Raw genomic sequence first — 13,043 nt, forward strand, 5'->3', positions numbered from 1 at the left:
TGGTAGTATAAACTGGCAACTAGGCATTTTACATAGAAAACCTAACTTCACGCATGTGTTATCAATGACGCATCACAAGGATGCACTTCTGATAAACTTGGTATTTTGAGGTTAGGTTTTATGTGTAAAACGCCTGATTGCATGGCAATTACATAGTTTTTCAAATTCATACAAAGATTATAGTTGCTTAGACTTACTTCTTCTTTTAATTTTTTTTTATTTCGACGAATGTTAATTATTGCAAGCATGTTTCAGCGTCAAAAAACTATCCATATATATATATATATATATATATATATATATATATATATACTAGCTGGCCCGGCAAATGTCGTTTAGCCATAAAATTATTAGCCAATATAAATATTTCTAGAGAATTTTTAGTAAAAACTTAATTTACTTATTGTAAACGTGGATGTATGTAGAGTTCCTTTTTATATTCTTCATGTCCTTATTTAATTTGCTCGTCAGTAGAGTCCTTTTTTATATTTTTCATGTCCTTATTTATTTTGGTCGCCAGTAGAGTCCTCTTGGGTATCTTTTATGAACTTATTTAATTTGCTTGTTAGTAGAGTCCCTTTTCGTATTTTTCATGTCTTTATTTAGTTTTCTCGTCTTTTGTATATTTCATTTTTTTATTTAGATTGCTTTAGATTTTTATTTTTTGCTCGTCAGTAGAGTTCTTTCGTATAATAATTTTTCTTAAAAAACTCAAAAAGTATCAGTTGGAAATTGTTAAAAAAACTTTTTGTCAAGGATCAATGTAACATGGCGATAGAGTTTATAATGTAATTTAAACCTAAAATATTAGAGGCCTATGGAAAGTGGTTCAATTATAAACGTTCTAGGCAGCGCTCTTAGGACATACACTATATTTAAAATACTAAAACAATTATTATTAGTTAGAAGATAAAGGAACTCTACCGACAAGTAAAGTTATAAATCTCTAATTTAAAAAGAATTCTACTGGCGATTAAACCAAATCGAGATTTTTAAAATGACATTCCTAACTTTGCACTTGTAATTACAAATATTTTACAAAAAAAAACGGACTCTACTGACAAACTAATTTCGAGGAGTTAGAAAAAAAGGTACTCTACTGACGAGCAAAATTTAATTAATTTATTAAAAAAAATATCATTCAAAAAGGACTCTACTGACGATGAAACTAAAACAAGATTTTTAAAATCTTTTACTAAATTTGCACTTAAAATTATAAATTATAAATTATAATTATAAAATTATAAATTTTTACCAAAAAATTAACTCTACTGACAAACTAATTTCGAGGAAGTTAGACGAAAAGGAACTCTACTGACGAGCAAAATTAAAAAAAAAAATCGAAAAGGACTCTACTGATGACCAAACGAAATTGAGATTTTTTTAAATCTATTCCTAATTTTGCACTTGAAATTATAAATTTTTTTATAAAAAATAGACTCTACTGACAAATTAATTTCGAGAAGTTGGAAAAAAACGGAACTCTACCGACGAGCAAAATTTTAAATGTATTATTAGAAAAGGGCTCTACTGGCAATAGATTCATATAATACTATTTTTAAAGTTTTGTGTTAATATTGCAAATTTTTGTAAATTGTAAATAGTGAAAAAGGAACTCTACGAACTGGAAAATCGAATATCGACTTTTGAACTGAATTGATAAAATTTTGAAGACTCTACTGACAAACAAACTGTAAATTGTCATTCTGATATTACGAAAAAAAAGAACTCTACTGACGAGCAAACTGAAATAAAAATTAAAAGTAACTAGGACAAGAGAAAAACAAACTCTACTGACGAGCAAACAAAATTTTCAAGTGCTGAACAAGAAGGGACTCTACTGAGGAGCAAACTGCAATTTGAATTAAAACTAAAAACGACTCTACTGACGAACAAACTGTAAATTGCCATTCTGATGTTACAAAAGAAGAACTCTACTGACGAGCAAACTAAGGTCTAGATCTATTCTCCTATAAAATAAAAATATTCGTATGACTATCAAAGTAACAAACTGTCAACAATCTATGTATTATCTGTGCCATTAAGTGTTTTACCCATAAAACCTAACTTCACACATGAGTTATCAATGGCACATCAGAAAGATGCACTTGTGATAAACTTGGTATTTGAGGTTTATACCTTTTGGAGGTTAGATTTCATATGTAAAACCAAATATATAGCTTGCTGACAATTTCTCATACAAAGATAGACCCCCAACATAATTATTATTATTTTTTTACAGATTCGTTGTTATACCCCAATCGGAAAACACGACATGGGCACTTATTGTGTAGAAATCTCCGAAAAATGTTTGACCTACTTCAATGAATACTTCGATATCGAATATCCCATGAAGAAAATGGATTTGGTATCTGTTAATGAATTTAATGCTGGTGCCATGGAGAATTGGGGACTTATAACATTCAGGTAAAATATTTACTTCTCATAGTTCCAGGCATTATGTAATCATTTTTATTAATTTTTTAGAGAACGATTAGTGCTGACAAACATCAAAGAATCGAATAAATTCGACTTGTTCCGAGTCGTGGCAACAGTCGGTCACGAAATTGCCCATCAATGGTTTGGAGATTTAGTCACTATGGAATGGTAAAATAATAATAAATATTTAAAAACTTGAAATTGAGATTTTTAAGTAATATATCATTTTTCCAGGTGGACACATTTGTGGCTAAACGAAGGCTTTGCCACATTCATGCAATACATATGCGTCAATGAAACAATTCCTGAGAGCGAAATTTGGACGTCGTTTGTGATGGATCCCTTCAACACGGGTAAACTAAAATTTTTTTATCATTTCCAAATTTTTTTTTAATCGAAATTATTTATTTTTAGCCCTGACAGCAGATGCTTTGGACAGTTCCCATCCCATAGAAGTAGAAGTTGGACATCCCAATGAAATTGATCAAATTTTTGACGTAGTCTCTTACAAAAAGGGCTCGTCTGTGATACGAATGTTGGCCACTTTTGTAGGGGAAGAAAAATTTAGAGAAGGTATTTAAATTTTTGATAATTGTCATATTTAGATATATTTGTTACTACTGCTTGATATCAAGTTTGATCAAGACAGGAATTGAAACTAGTAACTTTATAGATACTATCGACTTATAGATTAAATTTAAAAAAGATTCTTGCCAGAAAATTATATTGTAATACTTACAATATTCACTATTATTTTCTTTCAAGATCACGAAAAATTTTTGTGAAATTTTCTAAAACTTTTATTTCAGTTTTAAATGAAATTATGAAAAACTTTCCATACTGAATATTGACAAAAGCCATGCGGTTGCTGTGCAGTCAGGCGTATTTCTCAGTTTGTCAGATAGAAAATCTCACAAACCAGGCAAATGTCGAAAAAATGTTCTTAGATAACAGGGTCTTTTTGACTCAGCTTCATAACATACAAATGACGTCACAGTTTATGTGTAAAATGCCTTAATGCACAGCAAATACATGACATTTTGACAGTATTCAGTATGATTCAGTGGCAGAATGTATGGAAAGAAGTTGGCCTTGCCATAACGTTTTTCCGTTATGCCCTTAATCTAAACTTTTATTCAAACTTTAGGTCTTAGAATTTATTTAAAGAGACATAAATATGGAAATACTGTGACCGAGGATTTGTGGCAAGCACTTGAAGAAGCCAGTTGTAAGCCAATAGGTAAGATTTTATATTATATATTTTTAATTTTTTTCACCAAAATTCCTAAGGCCTACTGTCATATTTAATTCCGGTCCGTACTAGTTTCTCACAAAATTCTAATTGAATTCTTATCAGATTCAGAATCTTGTTAGATCCCTACAAGAATCTTTTAGACTCTCTACAAAATCTTAAATCTCACAAGAATCGTATCGAAATGCTAATAGAATCTTATTAATTGCTAAGCATTCTCAAAAAAAATCATCCAATTCTCACAAGAATAATTGATCTAAACCTACAAGAATCCCATTAGACTCTTAACAGAATCTTAAATCTCGCAAGAATCCTATCAAAATCATCACAGAATCTTATTAGATTGCTAAAAATTTAATTGGAATTTCAAGAAAAATCATCCAATTCTAGCAAGAATCTTTCATTTAAACCAACAAGAATCTTATTATCGTCTCAACAGAATCTTAAATCTCACAAAAATCCTTTCAAAATCCAAACAGATCAATTTTAGATTGCTAAAAATTTAATTAGAATCAAGAAAATCATCCAATTCTCACAAGAATCTTTCATCTAAACTTACAAGAATCTCATTAGACTCTCGACTCTTAGAATAATTGATCTAAACCTACAAGAATCCCATTAGACTCTTGACAGAATCTTAAAACTCACAAGAATCTTATCAAAATCCCAACAGAATCTTATTAGATTGCTAAAAATTTAATCAATATCTCATGAAAATCATCACAAGAATCTTTTATCAAAACTTCACAGAATTATTTAAGATTTTGTCTGGATTCTTATTAGGTCCATATTAGTTTCTCACAAAATTTTTATCAGATTCTGAATCTTAAGAGAATCTTATTAGATTTCTGTAATAAGATCATTTAATTCCTACAAGAATCTCATTAGACTAGACAATTGTGATTTATGCTATATTGGGAACAGTTCAATATTTATGTCTTTGGGAGGATGAATTAACAAATTTGGGAATTCCAAGAATGCTAAAATAATTTTAACTTATATTTTCTAAACACATTTATTATTTCAAACACACTTTTAATACAAGATCATCCAAACATTCTTCAAAAAATATTGTATTAACTGGTTCCCTAACAGTATAAACAAATTTAGATTTATTTTTAAGCATTTCACACGTAAAACTTAACTTCACGTTTTGTGTTATCAAAGAGACAAAAAATATTCACTTATGATAAAATTGTTACTTGTGCCATTTGGAGGTTAGATTTTATGTGTGAAACGCCCTTTCGCACAGCTAGTAATAATATTCATAAAGCAATTTATTTCCTATTATTTTTTTTCTATTAAAGCAAAAATCATGGGCACCTGGACCAAACAAATGGGCTTTCCTCTACTCAACGTTTGCATGAAACAAGAAGGTGAAAATCGAATAATTACATTGATGCAAGAAAAATTCAATGCCGATGGCAGCCGGGATCAAAATCAGACCAAATGGATTATACCAATTAGAATCCTCACACAAAGTTGTGCCTGCCAGGTAATAATCTACATATATATATAAAATAAGTCGAGATTTCCTTCCTGACAATATAACCCCAGAACGCACGAAACAATTTCGACAATTTTGCATTCGTTGGAAAGGTCTCGGGCTCCGCAAGGTTTATATCTAAGAAAATTAGTGGTGCATGGCATCGTGCCCTAATGCAAATTGCTGGAACTTCACGCACCGTAATTGAAAATTCGAGTAATGACATTAGTGAGAATTATCAGAATTATGCTTGGTTAAGTCAACGAGCAATTCTTGTCGCAAAGAATATTATGTACACGCACTGAATTTCACCATTCAATCAAAAATTGCTGGCGATTTGGTGACATACCAATGATTCCGACTGGTCTTCCGTTTGACTTTAAACGATTGCAATTTCCAGTTCGCCTTGCGTTCGCAATAACAAGTCTCGAGGCCAATCGCTTAGTGTTTGCGGGATAAATTTCAAATAGATTTTTAAAAAATCATTGTTTTTCACATGAGCAGTTATACGTTGCCTGTTCACGAGTTGGAAAACCATCCGCTTTGTTTGTGTTAACGTCAGACCAAAAAACAAAAAATGTGATTCACCAAAGAGCACTTCAATGAAACGGATAATTTGCGGATTCACTTTCATTTACTAAGAGAAGTTCAACTAAAAAACACTTCATTTTTGTAATCGAAATAAATTCAACACTGTTATGTAATAAAATCAAATTTTTTCTTTTCAAATATAAAACAAACAAAAAATTTCTTCATCTTTCTCACGAAACCATCTGGTGGCGAAACGGAGTTCGTCGGTTTTGCTAGTCTAATATAAAATCATTCCAAGCCATATTACGAGAAATCTGACAACAGGATTAAAAATCTCACCTCTGCGTTGTTGTCAGATTTCTAGAAATATTGCTTTAACCAATTACTGATTATATTTTCTTTGCCCAGGATGACGATATTCCTACAATGGAAAAGACATGTATGAAAATCACTCTTGCCGGAGTAAAACCGGATGAATGGGTCAAACTGAATCCGGGATCAATTGACTTTTACAGGGTTTTGTATACTGATGAAATGCTGGAGCAATTGATACCATCGATAAGAGATTTGTCACTACCTGTTGCTGATAGAATTGGTGTTTTGAATGATGTTTATGCCGTTTGCCAATCTGGCAGACAACCGATAGCCCAGGTAAAAATATATAAAAATTTATTAAATTAGTAAATATGTACAGGGTGTCCCAGAACTCAACGTCAGGCCAAAAGAAACGTATAGTTTTGGTTGTAACTATCATGAAAAAATTAGAAGAAAATTTGTTTAATGTATTTGGAAAATTGTGAGCTTGCAGGTACAAGCTAGAGCTTTTGTAGAACTGCAACAATTTTTTGGTTATTGTGGTTACATTTTATCAATTTTTTTAGTTTAAACTTTGTATTCGTAACCGTAAATAATATTTCTAAGACCACAGCCCAAATAATGACACTGTTGCGCCAAGTTTTCCAAAAATCAACACTTTTTGTAGACCTATCACTTCAAAATTTTTACAATGTGTCAAGTTTGAGAAGCCCTGCTTTAAAAAAAAATGTACTAAAGTATGTTGGCAAGTTACATCAAAATTTAGTGCATTTAATCAGGATTGTAAAATAGTAAAACACTTGATGCAGAGTGTCCCAGAACTCAACGTCAAGTCAAAACGAGATGCAAAAAAATTATTTCATGCGCTTGGAAAATTTTGAGCTTGCAGGTGCAACCTAGAACAGCGACGATTTTCTGCTTATTGTGGTTAAATTTTATTAATTTTGATCATATTAACTTTGGATTTATATTACTAAATAACATTTCTAGAACCTCAGTCCAAAATAATGAACATTTGCCTCAAGTTTTCCAAGAATCAACACTTTTTCTTCACCTGTCACTTCAAAATTTTTACAATGTGTCAACTTTGAGAAGCCCTGCTTTTAAAAAAATGCACTAAAGTATGTTGGCAAGTTGCATCAAATTTTAGTGCATTTAATCAGGATTGTAAAATAGTATAACACTTGATAGTTTTGTAATAAAAATCTAAGAAAATATTAACACGTTCACACAATGACGAGTTGAATGCACTGGTATTAACAATGTTATTTTTCGGTTTTTATTGTTTACTCAGGTTTATTATTGACATTACTATAAAGTATTTTACCATTTTACAATCTTGATTAAGTGTGCTAAATTTTGATGCAACTTGCCAATATACTCTAGTACAATTTTTTTACAAGAGCGCCTCTCAAAGTCAACCCATTGTAAAAATTTTAAGTTCATGGCTTAACAGAAAAGCTTTAATTCTTGAAAACTTGGGTCAATTTGGTCATTATTTTGTACTGTGGTCCTCGAAATGTTATTCACGTTTACGTTTCTTAAATTTAAACGCACAAAATTGATAAAAATTGACCACAATAATCAAAAAATTGCCGCAGTTTCACCAAAGCTCAAAATTGCACTTAAGAGCTTTGTGAATGGATTTCATTAGTTTCTGCTTGACGTTGAGTTCTGGGATATCTTGTATATATAAAAACTAATAATGTATTAATTTTTTATAGGTTCTCAATCTTTTAAAATCCTACAAAAACGAAATCCACGCCACAGTTTGGGAATGTATAGACACTTGTGTAAAGCCTTTATATGATCTTTCAGCTGCTTGTGAATGCCAGGTAAAAATTATATTTTGAAATAATATAAAGCTTTTAATAATTTAAATTTTTTAGCAATGTAGAATATAAAATTCAATACCAAAAAACAAACAAACCCAAAAACAGTCTAAATCTTTTGCCAATAATTTTTAATCTAAGAAATTTTGAAAGACAGCCTCGATGTATTATTACATGTCGGGCTTGAAAAAATAAATGATTATTGAATATAATCCATAAAAATTAAGAATGTATTTGTTTCCAAAATTCTTAAAATTTGTAAAAAAGTATTTTCAAAAATGTAACTTTTGCCTTCAATCACTTCCAAAAATATCAAAAACAAAATATGCAATTTTGATGAAAATGTTTACTCGTGAAATAATTTTTTTGTCAATTTTTTATATAAATTTTAGGATGAATTTGCGTTGTTCGCCCTGGATTTATATTCAGAAATTAAAAAACGAGTGTCCTTCGACATTTATCCTGGTGACCAATATCTAGATTGTGCATTACGAGATCGTATCATCAATAGATTGGTCGATTTGAAAGATGAGGAAACACTGAACGAAGCCAAAGCTAGGTATGTAAAAGAAATCTTTAGATTTTGAAATTAAATGACAATACCATGTCAGTGCCAGGACTCGAACTGAGCACCCCTGGCGTGTAAGTCAAACATGCAACCGACTGAACTATTTAACAATCTAAATTCTCTTTAATTTTAAACCAATAAATCAAAAATGACTATTCTATATCAGTGCCAGGACTCGAACCGAGTGTCCCTGGCGTGTGAGTCGGGCATGCTACTGACTGAGCTATTCAACAATCTAAATTCTACTAAATTTCAATCCGAAAAATTCAATGACAAATCTATGTCAATGCCAGGACTCTAACCAAGTGTCCCTTTAAATTCTATCCAAACAGTCAAATAACAATTTTGCCAATCCCGGGACTCGAACCGAGTATTCATGGCGTGTGAATTCGGGCATGCTACTGACTGAGCTTTTTAACAATATAAATTCTACTTAATTTCAATTCAACAAATCAAAAAAGACAATTGTATGTCAGTGCCAGGACTCGAACCAAAGATCCCCGGCGTGTGAGTCGGGCATGTTACTGACTGAGCTACTCAGCAATCTAAATTTTACTTAATTTTAAACCAGCAAATTAAAAATGAAAAATCTAGGTCAGTGCCAGGACTCGAACTGAGTATCCCTCTAGTAATTTCAATCCAACAAATCAAATGACAATTCTATGTCAGAACCAGGATTCGAACTGAGTGTCCCTGGCGTGTGAGTCAGGCACGCTACCGGCTGAGCTATTTAACAATCTAAATTCTACTTAATTTCAATTCAACAAATCATCAAATGACATTCCCATATCAGTGCCAGGATTCGAACCGTGTATCCCTGGCGTTTGGGTCGGGCATGCCACTGGCTGAGCTATTTTCGTCACAACGTCGAAATTGATTATATGATTTATTTTATTTTATTTTAATCAAACAAATCAAAACTACAATTTTATGTCTGTGCCAAAACTCGAACCGAGTATTCCTTTAATTTCTATCCAACAAATCAAATAACAATTCTGTCGGTGTCTTCTAGCCTATAGGTCGGTCGTGCTACTGACTAAGCTATTGAACAATCTTAAATCTACTTAATTTAAGACCTACAAATCTAAAATGATAATTTTACGTCAGTGCCAGGACTCGAACCAAGTGTTCCTGGCGAGTAAGTCGGGAATGCTACTGACTGAGCTATTTGACAATCTAAATTTTACTTAATTTAAAACCTACAAATCAAAAGGCAAATCTATGTCAGTGCCAGGACTCGAACTGAGTGTTCCTGGGGTATGAAGTCGTGTGAGCTACTAACTGAGCTATTGAACAATCTTAAATCTACTTAATTTCTAACCAACAAAACAAATGACAAAAGTATGTCAGTACCATGACTCGAACCGAGTGTTCCTTTAATTTCCATCCAACAAATCAAATAACAATTCAGTTAGTGCCAGGACTCGAACTGAGTGTCCTTTTAATTTCTATCCAATAAATCAAATTACAATTTTGTCAGTGCCAGGACTCAAACTTAGTATCCTTGGCCTGTGAAGTCATCAATTTAAATTCTACGTAATTTCAATATGACAAATCGAATGACAATTTTATATCTATGGCAGGACTCGAACTGAGTATCCTTGGCCTGTGAAGTCATCAATTTAAATTCTACGTAATTTCAATATAACGAATCGAATGACAATTATATATCTATGCCAGGACTCGAACTGAGTATCCTTGGCCTGTGAAGTCATCAATTTAAATTGTACTTAATTTCTATCCAACAAATCGAATGACAATTCTATATCCATGCCTGGACTCGAACCGAGTATCCCTCCAGTAATTTCAATCCAACAAAGAATATGACAATTTCATGTCAGTGCCAGGACTCGAACTGAGTACCCCCGGCGTGTCACTACAAATATTTTTCTTTTTCACTATTTCCATTTTTTTTTTCTAGATATCAAGATGACGTTTCCGGAAACCGTCCCCTGAATCCGGACATCCGGAACGCCTGTTACGCCGCCGCCCTGACGACGACCGATCCTAAAATTTTGGAAGAATCCTTCGAAAGATATCGATCGGAAAGAAATAATGCAACCCGAAATTTGATACTCAAAAAAATGGGTTGTGTACAATCCGAAGAGCTACTGACAAAGGTTTTGGAGTTCGGCTGGGGATCTGATGTCCCTAATATGGATTTCCCGATATTGCTCGCCGGAGTTGTATCCAGTCCGGTAATATAAATAAACTAGTGGTGTATGGCATCGTGCCTTGAAGCAAATTGCTCGAACTTCCCGTACCGTAATGAAATATTCGAGAAATTTTAAACGTTTTCAAATATATTATTACAAATACTGTAACTGTCATTATTTTTGCTATCATGTTATATCTGAGCAAATCACATGTAAATCATAAATCAATTTATCTCCAGAACATTAACAATAGTCATTTCATTTCGAATTCAATTTCAAAAAAATAGTTTAGTTGCCTAATTTACGCAAAATTGACATATAGTCACAGTCTAAACGCATTTGCGAATAATTCTGTGCAACATTTTCACTTAGACTGTGCTTAGCTTGGCGGCATTTTCACATTTTTCAATAGTTTTCACAAAATTGGAAATGTGCTCCATACATATATAGTCTAAACGCACTTGCGTAAACATTTGTACCAGAGTGGCGCTTAGACTGTGCTTAGTTAGGGTAATTTTTTGAATTTTTAACTTCCCGTAGTTATAGTAATCGCAAAAAAATTTTTATATATCTTTACGTTTCAGAGGTTTCTAAATATTTTGGCATAGCATAGAAAAAATGGTTGTATGTGTGTGTGCATGTGTCTGTGTATGTGTGTGTGTGTGCGGATACAAATTTTCATCGACAATTTCGGGAACACGGATGAAGCGATTTGGATAATTCAAAAAACATTCGATTCGTATTGATAAGGAGACGTGCTGATTAGTTTTTGGCGATTTGAAAAATTCAAAAAACATTTTACTTGTATTAACAAGATGAAGAACTGATCAAATTTTCATGAAGGCAGGTCTAGCAGTTTCGGAGATCTAGTAAAAAAGTAAAAAAAATGCCATTTTGGCGGTCAAAAATGATCATTAGACATATGCACATCAAATTATCAGATATTTTATAGAGATTTTAACAATAAGTATAATTTTGGTTTACTTTCCTATGGGTTCCGTACCAATGTTTACGCGTTAGACGTCGACGCGGCGCTTACGCGGTTTGATATTTCGTCTTTATGCAGTTAAAGAAGTACGATTGCTTTGAAAAAAAGTTTAGATCTTTCAAAATATGTCAAAATAAAGAAAAAAAATTATTCAAAAAAAAATTAAAAAAATTTTTTTTTCAAAAAAAAGTATTTTTTTGTCTAATTGTTTGTTAAATATCTTATTTTTCGAAGTAAATTTTTTTCAAAAATGTTAATCGTTTTTAAAAAAATAATAATTTTTGGTACGGGAAGTTCCAGCTATTTGCCTTAAGGCACGATGCCCTAATTGCCTTAAGACAGAATTCCACTTACAGCTAGTTAAACCATTCAAATCGGTTAATCCGTGCGCCGAAATCGTCGAAATTTGTATCCGCACACACACACATCTATTAGTTTTCTGAGGTATGCCAGTAAAATGTTCAGAAACCTTCAAAACGTCGAGAAATGCAAAAATTTTCATTTTCGATTTTTTTGCGATTACTATAACTACCCTACGGGAAGTCGCAACTAGTTGCAAGTAGTAGACAATACGGATTAATTTGTTTTTTTTTCTCTAGTTGGGTAGAGAAATTCTATGGCAGTTCTTCAAAGATCACCGGGCAGAATCGGAGACCCGTTTTGGTGGCCACATGATGGTCTACGTCGTGGACATGGTCACAGGTTATTTTTCATCCGAGAAAAAGCTAACGAAATCCAACAGTACTTCCAGCAATCTCCTATACCAGGAGTAGCAAACTGTTTCCCAGAGTGTCGAAAAAATCAGAAACAACGCCAAAGCTGCCCAAAGAAATTGCTCGGATTTGAAGAGATTCGCTATGGATTTTGCAGCCGAGATGGGCAATGGTGGTCAAAACGGTAACCAGAAGAAGGATGATTGCCAGGCGATCAATATCAACTGTGGTAATGGTCAGAATAATGGTAAAAATGGTGGAAATGATGATTGCCAAAACGCAAACATGAATTGTGGTCAAAATGGTCAGTATGGTAAAAATGGTAACGGTGGCAATAATGATTGCCAGAATGTTAACATGGACTTTGGCAATAATCGTAATGGCAATGGTAACAATGGTGGATGTGGTCAAAATAATGGTCAAAACGGTAATGGTGGCCAAAAGAATGGCCACAATGGATGTGGTGGTCAAAATGGTAATGGTGGTCAAAATAATGGTCGCAACGGTAATGGTAACAATGTAATGGTAACAGTGGTTGTGGTAATCAAAATGGTAATGGTGGCCAAAATAATGGTCACAATGGCAATGGCAACAATGGATGTTGTGGCCAAAATAATGGCAAAAATGGAAACAATGGCAATAATGACTGCCAAACATTAATATGGACTTTAGTAACAATCGCAATGGTCAAAATGGCATGGTAAAAAATGGATGCGGCCAAAATGGATTTGGTGGCCAAAATAATGGTCAAAATGGCAATGGT

General features: G+C 32.7%; 1 protein-coding gene across 1 annotated transcript; it reads left to right on the forward strand.

Moving 5' to 3' along the window:
* Positions 1–12,424: 12,424 nt before the first annotated feature.
* On the forward strand, positions 12,425–12,940 carry LOC113386519 (N66 matrix protein-like). The gene has a single exon (XM_026624299.1). The coding sequence runs from the start codon at positions 12,425–12,427 to the stop codon at positions 12,938–12,940; it is 516 nt and encodes a 171-aa protein (XP_026480084.1).
* The last annotated feature ends 103 nt before the right edge of the window (positions 12,941–13,043 follow it).

The sequence above is a fragment of the Ctenocephalides felis genome, unplaced genomic scaffold (assembly GCF_003426905.1).
Source record: "Ctenocephalides felis isolate EL2017-DRISC unplaced genomic scaffold, ASM342690v1 CF-g0.4_SCAFFOLD_03571, whole genome shotgun sequence".
NCBI classification, from domain to species: Eukaryota; Metazoa; Arthropoda; class Insecta; order Siphonaptera; family Pulicidae; genus Ctenocephalides; species Ctenocephalides felis.

Coding starts and splice junctions, on each gene's coding strand:
- LOC113386519 (XM_026624299.1), top strand. CDS start 12,425: ATGGATTTTGCAGCCGAGATGGGCAATGGTGGTCAAAACGGTAACCAG.